The sequence below is a fragment of the Liolophura sinensis genome, chromosome 1 (genome assembly GCF_032854445.1).
Source record: "Liolophura sinensis isolate JHLJ2023 chromosome 1, CUHK_Ljap_v2, whole genome shotgun sequence".
NCBI classification, from domain to species: domain Eukaryota; kingdom Metazoa; phylum Mollusca; class Polyplacophora; order Chitonida; family Chitonidae; genus Liolophura; species Liolophura sinensis.
Window position 1 is genome coordinate 48902970 of NC_088295.1, and position 18695 is coordinate 48921664.

The 18695-nt window shown below is 38.5% G+C and overlaps 1 protein-coding gene across 1 annotated transcript; it reads left to right on the plus strand.

Annotated features, from left to right (window-relative positions):
* Positions 1-300: 300 nt before the first annotated feature.
* On the plus strand, positions 301-17889 carry LOC135482036 (15-hydroxyprostaglandin dehydrogenase [NAD(+)]-like). Its single transcript, XM_064761858.1, has 7 exons — positions 301-468; positions 9032-9155; positions 10136-10242; positions 15361-15448; positions 16172-16260; positions 16506-16651; positions 17081-17889. The coding sequence occupies exons 1-7, from the start codon at positions 376-378 to the stop codon at positions 17181-17183; spliced, it is 750 nt and encodes a 249-aa protein (XP_064617928.1). The 5' UTR covers positions 301-375; the 3' UTR covers positions 17184-17889.
* The last annotated feature ends 806 nt before the right edge of the window (positions 17890-18695 follow it).

Below are 18695 nucleotides of genomic sequence, written 5' to 3' on the forward strand. Positions count from 1 at the left end.
ACAATCAAAGGAAAGAATTTCAGAAATGATGTATTTTCTATATCCCATTGGCAATACAGCAATGTGATCCAAGCACACATTCGATCAATTCGCTTGTGTGGGTTGAAAGATTAAATTCCGCGTTTCTTGCTTTTTTCATGTATACATTGATAAAGATGAATGCATGCGTATCAGTTATGTATAACAGAGATACAGAGAGTGTTTGTGTTTGTGCCCGTGACCTTGTTCAAAATTTCTGTACAAAATCTACCAGTGATAACAAACAGACCGACGCATGCGCTATAAGGAGTATGACAAACTAATACTCATTTTCAGTCATTTTGCGTAAGAGTGTTGTGGTTTCGCGTACTCCCTAGCCATTCCCCAATACCAAGGATGCTAGTGCAGGGTAAAGTAGCATTGATAACCGGGGGTGCACGGGGCATCGGGAGGGCCATAGGCGAGGAGTTGCTGCGACATGGGGCAAAGGTGAGTTAAGTTCCGACTTATATACCAGGGCCAGACGAATAAATCTGGCAGGCTCTAGCTGTTGGCCTACATTTGCTAAATTTGTGCCATGAGTCACTGATTGTAGTACATTAAGGCGGTCGAGGACAACTCGAAGCTATGGCGTTTACGATTATGCGGAAACAGTGGTGCCGCCAGCTTATGAGGTCGAATCACGTTACAATAACGGCGAATAACGTCACATGACTGGCTAGGCTAGACTGGCGACACCAGTGTTTCCGTATAATCGTAAGCGCCCTAAGACTGCCGTACATTCGAAATCTCACGCCTTTATACGTGATCCTACGGTACCGAGACACGTAATCTCAACGGAGGCAGTCAACAGTAATGGTCAGCCTACATTCACCAGGGAATCGGAAATACACTAATGAGTAAAACGGACATCCATGAGGAGGACGGGTAAATAGCGCATGACCTAATGTATGGCGGGAAATGCAAACTACTGGGGTTAAGTACACACGTCATCAACATACGCTATTAACGTCTATCAGTTACTAGAAAGCTACTTAAAATCATCCCACTAGTGCTGAAAGACCTCCTCATGGATGCTACCCTTTATACCTATGGGAAGGTAAATTAGCTACCGTCCTACTCGTGGATGTTACTCTGTATACCTATGGGAAGGTAAATTAGCTACCGTCCTACTCGTGGATGCTACTGTGTAAACCTAGGGGAAGGTAAATTAGCTACCGTCCTCCTCGTGGATGCTACTCTGTAAACCTATGGGACGGTAAACTAGCTACCGTCCTCCTCGTGGATGTTACACTTTACACCTATGGGGGGGGGGGGGGAATTAGCCACCGTCCTCCTCGTGGATATTGTACTTTATTCCTATAAGAAAGTAAATTAGCCACCGCCCTACTCATGAATGTTACTCTCTATACCTGTGGGAAGGTAAATTAGCCACCGTCCTCATCGTAGATGTTACTCTTTATACGCATGGGAAGGTAAATAAGCCACCGTCCTCCTCGTGGATGTTGTACTTTATTCCTATAGGAAAGTAAATTAGCCACCGCCCTACTCATGAATGTTACTCTCTATACCTGTGGGAAGGTAAATTAGCCACCGTCCTCATCGTAGATGTTACTCTTTATACCCATGGGAAGGTAAATAAGCCACCGTCCTCCTCGTGGATGTTGTACTTTATTCCTATAGGAAAGTGAATTAGCCACCGTCTTCCTCGTGGATATTGTTTTTTTTTTGTTTTGTTTTGTTTTTTTGTACATGTAGAAATGTTATAACTATAAGCCATCTTGATGAATGTTTTTTTTTATAGTATTGGAATGGGATAGCGCTGTTAAGTAGTTTGTGACTTATCTAAACGATGCGATAAGGCTGACATGGAAAATTTCATGTTTTATTTCTTCTGAAATCAAGGTATTTAAAGCACTCAGTGATTTACTTTTCGACATAGAAGAATGCTTGTGTACCCTTGTACACATCCACTGTATCACTTAAACCACAATCACTCACTCACTCATTCACTGTATCACATAGCCAGCCCCACTAGTCTCGTAACTTGCCAAATGTCTGTGAAAAGAACGAGTTTTATGTTCCGTTCTGCTCATGGATGTCCGTTCCCATCGTGGACTAGCTGCTCATGGACCGTGACTGACCAGCAACTCTGGTACATTTCTATTTTCCAATGTATTGCGACATCAGGGGAGATAATCCACCCATTGCTCAAAGACCTCTGCAGTTTTGACAAAATGTGTGGTTTGGTAACAATTCATGTTTAAATTTATTCAATTAGTCTTTGTTCTGTGTTTTTGTTTTTTTTATTTTACATCTACTAATTAAATTTGAATATTTATCAACATATTTCTTTTCAGTTTTACCTACTATTGTTTTGGTAAAAATGACTAAGTTGGTATTCTTTATCATGCAATACGTAAATAAATTTCGTTATATTGAGGGTTGCAAACGATTCATTACGTAATTAAGATAAATCTTTTGTGCCTTGTTAATTCTTACAGTGCTGCAGTACAAAACATGAAAGTTTTGGTCAGATTTTGATAGGTTTTGTCAAGTTTATTCCAACACGTCCCAATGTATTTTAACTGGTCGATAGATTTTAAAATCTGTGTACATTTTAAAAATTATGTGGGCCAAATGATATAATCATATTTTTGTTTGATCTCTTATCAGTTATTTACTATTCTGCCTAATTGCTTTGGTTTCTGCATCATTGCCCTTTATTTGTCATGATTTTGTGGGTTTGTTGAGAAGAGGGACATATTCCATTAATATGGAGGATAAATAATTACCCCAAATTGTAAACATGTTTATTTTCAGAAATTTTCGTTTTAGTAACTCAGAATAATATACAGATGTTTTGTCTTTGAATATTTATTTACTTACTGTTGTTCCCATTTTACTTACTTTGTTCTGCAATAATTTTGTGATTACTATAAGAGATACTGGTAGTGAAACAACTAGAATGAATGAACTTGAATGTTGGTAAAAACATTTAAAGTTATGCAATAAAATTTGGATTTGGGAAACCGTTAAACTGTAAATGGCCAAAGCAAATTCAAGCAACAATGTATATTTAAATTTCATTAACCGATGACAAATACAGAAAATATTTTTTAAGTAATTATTTTTAAATAGTTATAGCTGATTAAATTAATGCACTGCAACATAAAGCCTATTTTTAGTTAATTAAGATAAAGAAAAATCATCCATGTTAAATTATTTGAGCATACAAAATCCGGTAAAATGATAAATGAGTAAAAAATTATTAAAACAAATAATGTATATGGACATGCACGTCTCATTTGAATGTTAAACAATTATAAAATCTACAATACTGAATAGAAATTGTTTTACATTCATATGTTTAATAAAATTCATTTATGCTACTCCACCTGTAAGAAATCCATCCTTGTTACTCTTTAATGTATATGTATTCAGAAAAAGGACTATGGTATGTCACTTATAAATATATAAGGGTGTCACATATACAGTAATTACTTAATTCCTGGCCAGATTTTTGAGCAAAGGAAAGAATGATGTTTCCAGGTTGAACATTTTTCTTGTTCTTGGACCAGTCTGTCACACCCAGCCATATTTCATCTTGGCAGTTGGGACCATCACAAGAGCAGTGAAAGAATTCCAGAAGTTAGAGTTGTGCTGATTACAAGTACAAATTTGATTTAACTTATTTTAGGAGAAGGCTTTAACTCAGTTCATTCCAAACATTTTGATATAAAAACGCTAAAGAAGGATGTTATCACAGATAAGTTTACTCGCACTGTAACATCCATACAAAACTAAACTAGATTTGCAATGAAAAACAACACATGACTATACTGAAGCAAAATTAAGAAAAAAATCTATCCATTTTAATATGCATATATTTTTCTGCTGTAAATTTTGTAGGTATACTTGTATATAGTTATTATTGTTATTTTTTATGAGTTTACCTAATAATGTATTAATATAATGTCAAACAGAATCATCACTGCACCAGTAATTGTCCATAGTATTTATTAGACCAAATAATCCCATGGTAAATAAAGTTAGTATTTTATGAGATATATAAGATATATACTTGTTATCATTTATTCAGGTAACCCAAGGACTTTTGCCAATGTGGTATATATATATATATATATATATATGTGTGTGTGTGTGTGTGTGTGTGTGTGTGTGTATATATATATATATATATATATATATATATATATATATATATATATATATATATGTCACAGGAACTTGTGGAAAATAAAGGGGAATACTGTTGATATATTGAAAAGATATGGCTATTTTTTGCCATGGTAGCTTTCCACGGTAAGTGTTAGCTTAGGCAGAAAATGCAGTAAAACCTAGATAGAGCCATGTAAGACATGTTAAAAATAAAAAAGCACTATTTGACAGTTGGTAAAGAAGTTTTGCAATATATAAGGACAGTTTGAGTAACAAATCCATTATCTGGCCACAAACTGTTCTCCATATGCAGATGACTGTAGCCGTGAGTCCACCAGTTGGTTAGGACGGTCTGGTTTAGACAGACTAGCCACTATCTAGCATAACTACTGTATATTCTGAGCATTTAAAAACATTTTAGTTTTTGAAGGAAGGGCTTTCTTTAAAACAAGCTATACGCATGTTTAACTGCGAGAATATTCTCAAATACACACAGTATATGAACCTCAAAACTGTCCACTATTGTGGGTGATGTCCCCTTCCCAATCCCTGTTATATTAGTCCCAGGTCAAAATAATTACACTTCATGTTTGAAACACACTCTTTAGTATAACATATTTCAACTCAAAGTATTACCACAAGTTTTTAAAAGTGAAATTATATTCGAGTTTGTTTTCAATAACTAATGCTGCATGTTTACTGTACTTCTTCTAAGTTTGGGACATCCAACTGGTACTCCTGCTTTTAGCTTGTATACATGTGATTATAACAGGAACAGTTTCTCTCTTCCTCTCACATGTCTAGTCCATCTAATTAACAACATATGCTTAGCTTTAACTTTCCCAAAAAAAAAAGACAAATGTATTTTTTTGCTTTCAAGACTATCATCAAAAATGCCATGTCAGCATGCATGTATAGTGAACCATTTTAACTTTAAAATATCTGTCTATATACATGTATTTATTTTATTTATTTATTTGATTGGTGTTTTACGCCATGCTCAAGAATATTTCACTTATACGACGACGGCCAGCACTATGGTGGGTGGAAAGCGGGCAGAGCCCTGAAGAAACCCACAACCATCCGCAGGTTGCTGACTGATCTTCCCACATACAGCTGGAGAGGAAGTCAGCATGAGTTGGACTTGAACTCACATCAACCGCATTGGTGAGAGGTCTGTCTACATAAATTGTTTATATGTATATATAAATGTATGTATATTTTATGTGCAGGTAATGGGTGCCCCAACCCTCCAATCTGCACCTCACACATGGCTGTGCACCCTGGAGTCCTGCAGTTGTATGTTTTGTGTATTCTTCTGTGCACATCCAGAAGTCAGTCATCAAATCTGTTGTATAAAAGGCTTGTATAATAAAAGAGACTATAAAGGAGATTTAGGCAAAAAATCCAGATTTGCAAATCATATCAAATGTTCTATATAAATTTGCCAAGAATATTGCCTTTCAGTAAATATCAGACTCCTACTTGTACTATTTATTGTGTTGAAATAATTCTACAGTTTGGAAAAGTTATAAATAATGCACAGATGAGGATAGTAGTTTGTGAAAAGTAATAATTTCGGTTAATCTAAGACAAAAGCAAAAATTCATTTGTATTTACACTGATCAATCTCCAGTATCACCTCTTTAAGCCAAGTAAGTCTCCCTGATTAACACATCCGTGAACTCCACATGCATGGCTGATAATTAAATTGTGGGTCTTCTGTTGGTGAAACTTTCTGCACTGATATTCCATCCCATGACTATGTGCCCGTGGATATAGTGTAAGGTTTAAGTGTGTTTCAAGGATTTACAAAAGAGTTGTAAGAGTCGTTCTTAAAAACATAAACTTTCTCCATATAAGGGGTTTACACAAAAGGCAGGATGTTTATCTAGAAATTTACATATTTTTTCTCCATTACCCTATATGGTTATAGTGTGTAGCTGAAAATGAAAATAAATACTGGTATGTAAGCAAAGAAATTAGGTACATCAAACCTTATAAAAGACATCAGCTTCAAATTAAATATGAAAAATGTGTGTATTTGTGCAATAATTTTTGCCATATCAATTAAAATATATACTTAGCCTTTTAATAAAGTCAGAGACAATAATGTGAGTGGCATATATATTTACATAATATTTCTTATTAAATTTAAATATGAATTTCACGTAAGATCTACTTCATATGACTGCAGTTATAAATTAAATGATAAACTAAATATTCAATTAACATATAAATTACTGTCTGTATCTTTTACAGACGCTCAGATATGTTATGTCATCAGTTGCTAATTTACCCTTTCTCGATACTCATCACTGCAATATGAAGTCAATGATTCATCAGATGAGCATTTGTGAAAATAAAAACCCAAATTAAAATAGATAGATCAAAATATGAGAAAGAAAATACATTTAGTGGAAATTAAGTGAGTAATTGATTAAGAGAAGTAAAAAGTAATTTTAAACATCAGTTATCACCAACCCAATTATAAAAAAAAAAAACAGGACAAAGCCTTCCTTATATTTTTTTTTCAATCAAGAAGTTTGAGGCGATTACTTCATAGCCTGCTTTGCCATTGAGCAATGATGGGTTATCTCCCCTGAACGCAGTCTTCGCTTCGAGTTGCCTCCGACCGTCTCCCGTCCGGTCAAGATAAATGTACTAAAACCAATGATTAATGAATCAAATTTACCATGTATCGATAACTTAGAATCTCTTCTTCGACAATCCGTTAAGTTTGGCTCGATTTATGTGCTAGTTATTGTCCAATCGGCATTTATAGCTGCCTTGGTACCCTTTAATCCACCCGGTCATTAGGCCATCGTAGATCTATCCACAGCGTATTGCATAACGGTGTGATTATCTCCCACATGATCGTAGGATGAAACAATGAGAGCGAGAGCTCGTCGTGCATGCGTTGTGAGGAGTGGTTGCTGCCCTCATTTTGTTTGTTTGCTTCGCGTTTAACAGCGCTCAGAATTGTTTGTTGTTTATGTCATATCGTATCGGTATCTCTCAAAAAAGTGGCTCATTGATGATAATTTTAGTGCAGTGCTGCCTCACTGGAAAATCTTGTTAAAGCCACCAGGCTTTTACTAATCCCAGGATAAGAAACATTCCGGAAGTATTGCGAAGTATCTGCCCATTGCAATCATTGATAATACCTTTGCGAAAGTCCACAACACAGCAAAAACGGCCATATTTTCGTAGAACGGCACAAAACATTGTTCTTGTGAAGCCATGTACGGTTTTCATCACAAAATGATCGACTGCTTTGGATCCCACCTCACACCAAAACAACAACAACAACAAACAGGGTAAAAACAGGCCATGGTGTTGTTCAACATGGACGAAACGGTGCAAAACTCGAACTTGATCTGTAAGCGGAGCCGTGTTTCAATTCAGTATCATGAATCGTGATGAAAAGTGAAAAAAGATCAGAAAACTGATTCATGACGGACCGTCAGACTGTATGTTTACCTGTAGTCCTCACCGGTACCGGCAGGGGACGAATAATTGTGTATTGTATTTTCTAACTTTCAGTGATAAACTTTCTCCATCTTCTATCAGGTTGTCCAGATTTTTGTGCTTTTTCAACTTTATGGTTTCCTACAACTACATACTATACCAAATGGAAATATACCAGTTGTCAGTGGTGTTTTTTTCTCCATTCAGATTTAGCTCTCAGTTTGTCAGATCTCATTCACGGGTTGTCAGGATTCTTTTTGAACAGCTTTTTATATTTGATTGTTATAAACTCAATATTCATAAAGAACCCAATGCAACTAGATGGGAAATCGCCCCACTGTTGCGCAGGTCGATTGCCAACCTGCTCACAGTGATAGATCGTCTACGAGATGACGCAAGGGCTGAAGTTGAAGTTGAATGACAGTGTTTTTAATACACATCTATTTCGAAGCTAAACCGATAAACAGGCGCCCCCTTTCTCAATGTAACTGGACAACATACCGTTACCATAACTTTGAGCTTTCGCTTTTACATTTACAATGATATATTTAAACTTATCTAAGATATAACTTGAGAATATATGAAGAAATTCTTGTGCTGTTCAAATAAAGCCCCACTCCATTACCTCTCTTTGTTAAGCGCTAAAAAAAGTATGCAAATGTAGGAATCAAACTGGTTATCCTGTTCGACTCAGCGGTTTCAAGGTATGACTGGACCAGTTCGAAGAATGCGTTAAAATTCATAAAATGTTATGGTGAATGTAGAGTTTCTCTGAACTTTCAAATTTCTTTTTGTTTCGATTTATAAAAAATGATTGCGTGAACCAACACGATACTTCGCTATAGCTTACTATTCCCGAACTAGACACCAAATATGTGGAAATGATTTTGGTTTAAGTAATCATACTTTTTATTATGAAGGAAATTCCCGCAGAAAAACGCCCTAAAATATCAAAATCTACTTTTGACCCTGCTTTTGTCTTCTGTTAAAACGAAAAGTGTAAATCGCATTGCACCACTTTTTCACACACATTTTCTTCAATAATTGTACTTCATATTCAAGTTTTACTTGTTTTTTTGCATGGAAAAAAGATATACCTCACTGCTGCACCGAAGTGGGACGATTTCCTCTCTAGTTGCAAGGGGTCATTTGTCGCTTATACGATGGCGATCGGTTTTATTCGTGCGGTTCCCGGGGCTATTTAAACCACTGATCTTTGGTAAGTTATCTGCCCACGGCCGGAATTGAACCCTCATCCCATGTGTTCCAGCAGAAAATGTCATTGACAACATTGACAACATAATTCCCGATATGAAATAAAATAAGGATTTTATCAATTCTGGAAGGCACAATCCCCAAAAGTCATTTGGATGGTACTTCTTCACGTTTATTTTTGCAGGTGTGTTTGGTGGATCTACTCAGTAATGAGTTGTCTCAGACGGAAAATGAGCTAAAGAAGGAGTTTGGTGAGGATAGGGTGGCAACGTCTGTCGCCGACGTAACCAAGGAGGAGCAATTCACGGGTAAGAACTGGACAAATCCAAATCCTGGGACAGTTAGTCGAAGGCGAAATTTGGAGCAAGAGTGTTAAACTTGCTACAAATGTCCCTTGCAAAGGACATTTTGTGTTCTGATTTATTTATTTATTTATTTGATTGGTGTTTTACGCCGCACTCATGTGTATTTCACCTGTACCACGGCGACCAGCATTATGGTGGGAGATAACAGCGCAAAGCCCTGGGGGAAACTCTTGCTCTATTTTAGCTTCCCGTAATTAGCAATGTCTTCACTTACCTTCGATTCTGCAAAGATCAATTTCATACTGGCTAAAAATTTGATTTGAACCAAGGGAGCTAACTCTTTCGGACGCCTTTCAAATTGGCGGTCTAAAGATTTCTAAATCTTGCTTTTACAGTAACTTAAAAACTATATTCAAACTATAAGCGCCGTTGAAAAGTTAACATGGCTTTTAAATGGCGGTGATAGTTTCCAGACTCAGAACCCAGACGCGCCCAAGAACATTATTCAGAAGATCCGTCTAATCTGTTTTAATCATTTTTTCTATATCCTTCATACAAGCCGCCCAATATGAAAATTGGCAGATTGTCGTTACCTTGCCATGAAACGACCTCACCGCATAGGGCTAAGATTCTGTTCTAATCTATTAGTAATTTTTCCGTACAGAGGTCCACATACTCCACTACTCGACCATAGCACTACAGATTTTCATATTCTTTTCGTGTTTTAGGAACGATTGACTCACTTGCGTTTGTTGTGAAAGGTTAGGTAGAGGGGAAAATGAACCTTTGGACCTCGCGGGCTGATTAACTGCGGGGAAACTTCATTCCAGCGTTCCAGCATTATCATTCCAGCGTTCCAGCATTATCATCTCTGTACTATAATGGCTTTGTAATAAGTTTCAGAGCTGTCACTTTCCTTCCACATTGTATTCTAAATGGAATGTATGCCTTGCCTTACAATTCATCTATTTTTATGAACCCAGCATCATTTGAACAGACACTTTTGAAGTTTGGGAAACTTGATATCCTGGTGAACAACGCGGGCATATTGAACGAAAAACGCTGGGAAGCCATGCTGGACGTCAACCTGGTAGGTGTACTATCATTTCTTTTTTTGTTCAGATTACTTAGTCAAGTATTATGTTAAAAGACACTCACTGCGTTTGGAAACGGACAACGGTTTTGGAAATTAAACGGTCTTTCGATTCTTGACCTAAATGGAACACCTTTTCATGGTCTACACGTCGCATTTGAATCTTGAATTCATATATCTCTTTGAAGAATCGTTAGTTCCAGGTTTTTGCGTAGATTGTAACGGGGCGGCGGCACGGAGATGTTTTTGTTGATTTATTTCCAGAGTGTATAGTTTACTGTAGGAGAGCTTTGAGACAGGAGACCCCAATTAAGGGCAAGAATATCCCGTCTTCGTATCCAAGACGCGATACGAATGCAACTTTGTTCCTCAAATGAAGGATACAAATGGAAACCCCTGCAACATATAAACAGAATACATGTATACTCCAAAATCACAATCCACGACATTATCGATTAGACCGGTATTACCAGTGAACAAAATAAAGTGGATTACAATAGTCAACCAGATAAGATAAAGATGCAAATCAAGCTGAAAGCAATATGAAACTATAGTTATTGTGACGGATTACAAGAATAGTACACCGTGTAACGACTATCCAATCTTCCTAACAATAGCAATCGCAACCGCAACTAAATACACTCAGATGTGATAAAGTAGAATTTAATATACCCAAAGCCAATCCTCACTACAAGTTCAAATACAAATTCGGTCCATAGCCCTCTATTTGCCAAAATCAGTACACCAACCAAACACACCACAAGACGACGGCCTGGCCTATCCGACGATTGCGGACACCAACCTCAGAATACCGACAGTGCTGCAATGTCCTCAAAAGGCTTAAATTACCACAGCCTTATATAAACTACACGACCTAACTACTCTGCGCACGAGCCTATGAAATAATCCTGTAATTTAGCGCACTACTGTTGACAATGTATTGTTTAATTTAACGTAAACAAGAAATAATTATCCAAACTATACAATATTCTTTCATCGAGTAAAGCACAGTGTCCGTGCCCGACACTTAACGCGACATCAATTCAACCGGTATAGAACCACATTCCAGCGCTGAAGCAGCTAGTATGATAGCAATACCAATTCAGCTGACAAGCCACACACAACCACTCACAAACATTACCATATGAATAAACAGTAACTACGTTTACGGTACCCGACATGCACCCCGATTTTTTGTCAAGCAACTCAAATGACACCAACCTACATGTCCAATAAAACCGATTTCGGCAAGTGATAAAGGTTATGATGCATCCCTTTTATTGTGTGAGAAGAGCGGCGCAAAGGAGGAGTCACGTCAGCTGCAGCCGACGGAACGTCTCGTAATGGCGAATCCAATCTAAACGTTAAATCTAGACAAGACTCCTCAGGACTTCTATCACCTGCAACATCTCCAGTACCATCGCTTGGATTGCCCACCAACGCCTCATCGATCATTGGAAGAGCATCAAAGTTACCCACCTCACCCTGCCTTGGATCTGGCACCAACAACTGTGTATTCACACCTTTTTTCTTTCTTCCAAAAATAAGTCTAATGCCGTAAACGTCCTCATTTTTATCTGCAAAGATCGCTACACACGGTTGTGTATGGAAACGGTCTGCAACCTTGTGAGGACCTTTAAAAGCACAACGCTTCAAAAATACTCTGGACCCAATGACCAGTGGTACAGCAAAGGCCTTTCTGTCGTATCTGCGTTTATCTGCTTCTACTAAACATTCTTTCTCGCGCGGACAACACCATGTCCTATCTGCAACAGCTCTGCTTACTCATCGACAAAATCAATTTTCCATGACAACGTTGTGTTGCGTTGCTATTAAGTGGTCTATCGGCAACATCGCCCGTCGGCCGAACATAAGGGCTATTCCAGTAACTTTATGGGGTGTAATGTTACACACAAACGCCAAGTGGGGCAATAAATCCGGTCAATGTCGCCTAAATTCACTACCAACCGAGCGTATCAACGCACACAACTTTTAATAAACTTGTTCAGTCTGTGCGTTACCCTGGGATGATACGGGATAGTTGATGTTTCCTACACTCCATAGAATTTACACAGCTCCTTGATCAGCAAACTTTCAAAGTTTCTACCCTTGTCTGAATGAAGTCTACATGGTAACCCATATTGAGAAAACCATCGATCTCTCTATACTCTAGGAATGCTCGAAGCAGTCTGATCCTGAAATATCTTTGCATCCTCTTTTACCTTCGCCAATCTTAAGAAAATCAGCAGGCACTAACTCCAAGGGTCTGAATGTTAAAAGATGCCTCATAGATTGCCGCACATGGGAAAATATTGGGAGTTTAGTTTCAACACATTTGACTTACCTACGTACATATTCCTTCACCTGTCGAAACATTCTTGGCCAAAACACCTAAATTTCAATAAACTAAGTGTGTGGTTCTGACCTTGATGACCCTATTTGTCATGCGCATGCTGCAACATTGTCTTTCTGAAAGAATAATGGACTGACAGTTGCCGTACCCGCTCTACAACCGGATCCTGGTGTTCCCGATACAAAATAACCTCGAATTTTACTAAACCTTGCCGTACACGCACTCAACCTGAAACCGGTATCTGGCTTCCATCCTGCTTTCCATAGTCGCCATAACACCGCCATCTCCTCATCGGCACGTTGTATAATGACTAACTGCTAAAAACTGTAAGCTGGCAACATAGAAGATGGTACATTTTCCTTGCTCTTTTCAGGGATGCACACCTGTTTCTCCGACATGCTAGCCCCCAGTACCTGACACACCACTGAAACGTCCTGAACAGCACTCACATATGACGGACACCTACTTGACCCATCTGCACCCTGGTTAGCCCTACCACTACGGTACCTTATTTCACGGTCAAAAGGAGTTAATTGACCAACCCAACGCTCCTCGCATGCACCGAGTCTTGTAGTCTTCAAATGAGAGAGAGGACCTAGCAAATAATCTCTAAATTTGAGCCAAGAACTCAATCTTAAAACCTGAAAAATCAGAATATCTGTTCTCTGCTCCTCTAAGATCTCAACTAGCGTAAGCCACCTGACTGAAATGTCCCTTCTTATCATATTAACACAACAAGCTCCCAGCCTTTTCAGATGCGTTTATCTTCTAAACCAAAACTTTAGATACATGAAAAACTGGTGCTTTATTTGCTCCACTATCGTCTGGAACGTATTTGGACTGGTGAATTCAAACAATCCCCATGTCATCCCCTAAAACATCACCTAAATTCTGCATCTTGTATCGAATCTGCGTGCATTGTCACCTAGAAATAGCCATGTTTTAGAATAAGTCTGGACAATTTCCGATCACACCCTTAAGCGCTTCTAGCATATCTTGAATTCGAGGCAGCAGAAAAGCGTCTTTCATTGTTTTTGAAATAAGAGACGATAATCTAGATGTACATTTAAAGAAGAATCTTTTTCTTTTGAAGGACCAAGTAGTTAGCATGGGGACTGTTTGATTTTTTAATACTACCACTATCCAACATTTTTTGTAATTCATATTTCACGGCAACAACAAAATGCGGCGGGATACGCCGATAAGGGAGACTAATTAGATGAACATCAATCAAATGAATGTCATATGGAATTAGGTTGCACTCCCCTAAATCGTAGTCACCCTTTGAGAAAACATGCTTTAAAATTATTTAAGCCGCTAACAGGGCGTCATCATTGTTTTCAGACCTAACCCTATAGGGAAGATGTATATTTCCCCGTTCAGAAAACTGAACTGTTCCCTATCTACGTGGTCACATTCGATATCCTCTAATTCCATTGGCAATGTATTATCGCTCAAATCACTGACTTCATCTGGTTCTGTTTTATCCTCCTTCACCGGAACCGAGATACCATCCGCACAACCAACCGACACATGTTCCTCCAGCTAATTTCACAAATAGTAGCCAACTTAGTATAAGCTGAAATCAACGACTCATCGCTGCAATTGTTCGTCAGAAGAATGCCAGTCAGGTCGTTTGTGTTTTCTTGAACACCATCATCTACAATACAGAAGACACCAGCTTCACAGACTAAGCCTGCTGATTGTTCAGGTGATAATAACACTGGTCTAAAAACCTTCCGGTTTCCGGTGACTTCAATACACGGCCATCCGCTCCCACCCATACGGGCTGAACTGCATACACATGCCCAGACCTCAATCCACTGGCGCCCTCATCCACGACACACTCACACTCTGATGGAGATGAACTATTCGCTACACTGGATTCCCAGCCGTTTACTGTATCACGGAGAACGCTAATCTTTATTCAGAGTCAACATTCCTTTAAACTGCGCCATTAACTTATGTAACACATTATAACCTATGGGAGTATCGGTGGTTCGGTCCTATGTTCAGATTTCTTTTAATAAAAAAGGTGACCTTGACTAAATGCATCAGTTGGGACAGTCAAACACCCCTCAGTGGGTACCTTTAACTCATTAACACCAGGAGCCTTTACAAAGTCACTCATGAGCTTGAGTTTACTTACTACTTCCTTCAAGTATTGTGATAAAATGGAGCAAATCAACTGGAACCGATTTTTTAGCGCCCATATCTACTTATATTTGCAACAAATCTCTGTAATATTACCCTTTTTCTTACAATAAAAACAGGTGGGTGGCTTTCGTCTCTCGTCTCGTATATGTTTAGTTCCTCTTTCCTTGGACTGCGTCTTGTGACAAGCTGGTTATGTAATACTCGTGTATAACATGGAAAAAAATGGCCAGTCCAGCTTGGACCTTAATCGCCATTCCTCGCTGGAAAACGTTCCCCTCGGTTATACTGCCCTGCATGACTCCTTCGTTTAAGTCGTCACAATGTCTGCAGTGGGTATTGACCTATCAGGTTCTGCATTCCATCTACATACCGTTGGCTCGGTTACAGCTTGAGGTCGGGGGATTTGCTACATACTTATAAAAAGTAGATTCTACCGGGCTGTATACAGTTCCCTTTAATCACCAATATAAATCGAAATAAATAAATAAATAAAATGGCTACATGCAATAACTTTTATTTTACTGTGCTTTGGAAGGAAGCGAGAATATAGTCCAGTGTTATGCCTTAAATCAAATTACATTGACTTTATCTGTTCTTCTCCCTAGGGAGGAACTATCCGCGGCACACTCCTGGCCATGAAGTTCATGAACCCGGAGGCTGGCGGTGTTGTTGTCAACGTAGCATCTAACGCAGGTGAGGCAAGAAATTTACATGCATTTTTTTTTTATCTATGAGTCATTTAGGACATCACACAAAGAACTGAATAATTCGTTAGTCCCTGAAAAAATTTTGCACCTAATAAAATGTCGATTAAGCTGTGTTATTTGCTAACTAAATCCACGCTGTTTGGGGCTGTGAGTTCAGTCTGCGTTTGCTGTACATTTACGAGTCGAACTCTCTAATCGTTAAAGGTAAAAAGGTCCAATCATATACAATGTGATACATCAGAATGTTAAGCAACTGGTTTTTTATTGCATTTACTCTAACATGAGTGTCTTGAAAAAAACTTCACAACATGTTCGACGAACGATGAATAAAACTGAGGCGTTTGTGAAGTTAAAAAGTTCCTTAAGAAAAGAGGGCTATTTGTTTCCCCTGAGTACAGCGAGGCATATCAAAAAAATTTGCCTAACAATTCACATGATAAAGTAGAACGTTTTTTAACTTAATGAGGATAAATGAGTTCGATTTAAAACTGCTCTTCTCAAATGATGATTTTTTTCTATGTTTCATTTATTGGATTGACGTTTAAACTACGGTGTTCAGGGTTTTGAGCTGCAAACCGCGTAACTTGAAGCCCTTGTCAAGGAGCTGGTTTTCTCAGTGACCAAATCCGATTGGCTTTAGGAAGAACACATGTGATGAATGCTTTCTTCATCAGTGTAGATGATGAGAGTTACGTTTATTCTTCTTCAGCTATATTTCCAACTGCAGGCGTAATGCCCCTCATCCCGGTATACGCTACTGCTAAGGCCGGGGTCGTCACCTATACGAGGTGTTTTGCGGTAAGCTCTGTCGTGGAACTGACTATTCCTACGGTCGGCGGTTGTATATTAGATTAATTTGTTCCTGATCTCCCTATTGTGTTAAATGTATTTTTGTGTTGTTAAACGACCGCTGTTGAGTTAACTCTGACCGTACTGAATGTAGGCATGATTCTACGCTTGGGACACTGCGTATCTGATTTATGAATAATAATTTACTGTATCACTTTACTTTACTATGTTCGCTTTACTCTTTCATCTTTCAGCTGAACCAAGATCTTATAGCTAAGAAGATCCGGTTGGTAAGCGTGTGCCCCACAGTCACGGAAACCAACATGCTGAGAGACAATTATGAAGGCAGATCCTGGGACAATGATGCTTTATTAAACATCGACATGTCTAATGTGATGCAGTAAGGGTTTTCACTGTAGCAGACATAGCTGCATTGTTTTTACCTAATTCCACTTAAGCTATGAAACTAAGCTGTTACTGTTTAAGCACTATAAAGCATTTATATAAACCGTTAGAATAAGTCGCTGGCTGAGGTAAATTAACAAGATGCAGTATTTCAGTGGTTACGTGTAACCATTTGTTTCATCCATCATGAGCTGACCTCCGACGTATAAGTGAAATATTCTTGAGTACGGCGTAAAAACAATCAAATATATAAATAAATAAATATGAAATATATGTTTACATTCCGTACTTCCATACAGCATATTCTAACCTAAACTAGAATAATTTCAAAAGGTGTACTTTTATAAATGACAACTATATGAATATATGGATCTATACGGGATACAGGCTAATCGGAATGTGTTGTTGTTGTTTCTGTTGACAGGACTTCCGAAGTTGCAGTGATATGTCACGAGTTGATCAAAGACGAAACGAACAGTGGAAAGGTAGCTTTGATAGAAAATGTAAATCAGTACAAGTTCGTCTGAAGACAGCATATTCTAACCTCAAACAGAGTAATTTCAAAAGATGTAGTTGTATAAACGACAACTATACGGGTTACAGGCTAATCGGAACGTGCTGTCAAAGGTCATTATACGGATCCGGGACTTTCCCTCTCGGACATTCTTCCCGATGGATAATTCCTCCTATGGGCATTTCCCACCTTGGACATTTCAGTCCATGAACATTTCCCCCTGTGGACATTTCTCTCTATGAACATTTCCTTCTATGGCCATTTCCTCTCAGGACATTCCCCATATGGACATATCCCCTTGGGAGATCTCCCCCCCCCCCCCCCGCCAATGGACATTTCCCACTTGAACATTTACCCCTATGGATAATTCCTCCTTCGGATATTTCCCCTTATGGGCATTTCCCCCTAGAACATTCCCCCCCCCCCCCGGACAATTCCCCCTGTGGACATTTAAACATTTCCCCTAGAACGCTTTCCCTATGGACATTTCACCTAGGACATTTCCCCCAAGAATATTTACCCCTATGGATAATTCCTCCTTCGGATATTTTCCCCTATGCACATTTTCCCCCATGTACATTTCCGCTAACATGCCCCTAACATATGTAACCAGGTTATTTGATAAAATATGTTGGGTATTTACTTGATCCACTGATTAGCATAATAAATAAGCAAAGTAACCCAGAGGAAATCCATTTTGACGCTAAATAAATTACAGTTTCACGAAAAGAGAGACTTGATTGAGTGATTAATATATTTTTACTGTTTTACGTTGTACTCAAGAATGAATGAATGAATGATTGAATGAATGGTTGGAGTTTAACGTCAATTTTTCAGTCATTTGACGAGGAGGAATCATTGATGTGTTTACATATACTGTGTTTTCTTGTGGTTGGGCGAATCCATGCCGCCAAAGTGCTGCTGCCACTCTAACCTGTCAGTGCTGAGCGCCAAGCAAGGCATCAACAAGTACCTTTTTGAAGGTCTTTAGTATGGCTTGGCCCGGTTTTGATCCCGGGTTTCCCGACTTTAGGCGGACACTCTAACCATTAGGCCATCGATGTGGTCAGTACTCAAGAATATTTCACTTATACGACAGAAGCCCTCATTAAAATGGCAGAAAACGACCATCCGCAGCTAACTGACAGATCTTCCCACGTACGATGTTAGAGGAAGTCAGCATGAGTTGAACTTGATTTCATTTTGTTCGATACTCAAGAATATTTCTTGCCGTACTCAAGAATATTTCACTTATACGACGGCGGCCAGCATTATGGTGGGAGGAAACCGGGCAGAGCCCAGGGGAAACCCACGACCATCTGCAGGTTGGAAAAAGCGGACCAGCGACGGCAATGTTATCCAAACACACATTTAATTAACCGATATTGCTGATTCTGATGGAATATTTGATGATTTGACTGAATATATGTGAATAAATGGATTTCATTGCTTAGTGTTAGAACTGAAAAACAAATCTTCGGATCTTGTATTATACTGTTCTTGCTGATTCACTGTAATAAGTTGT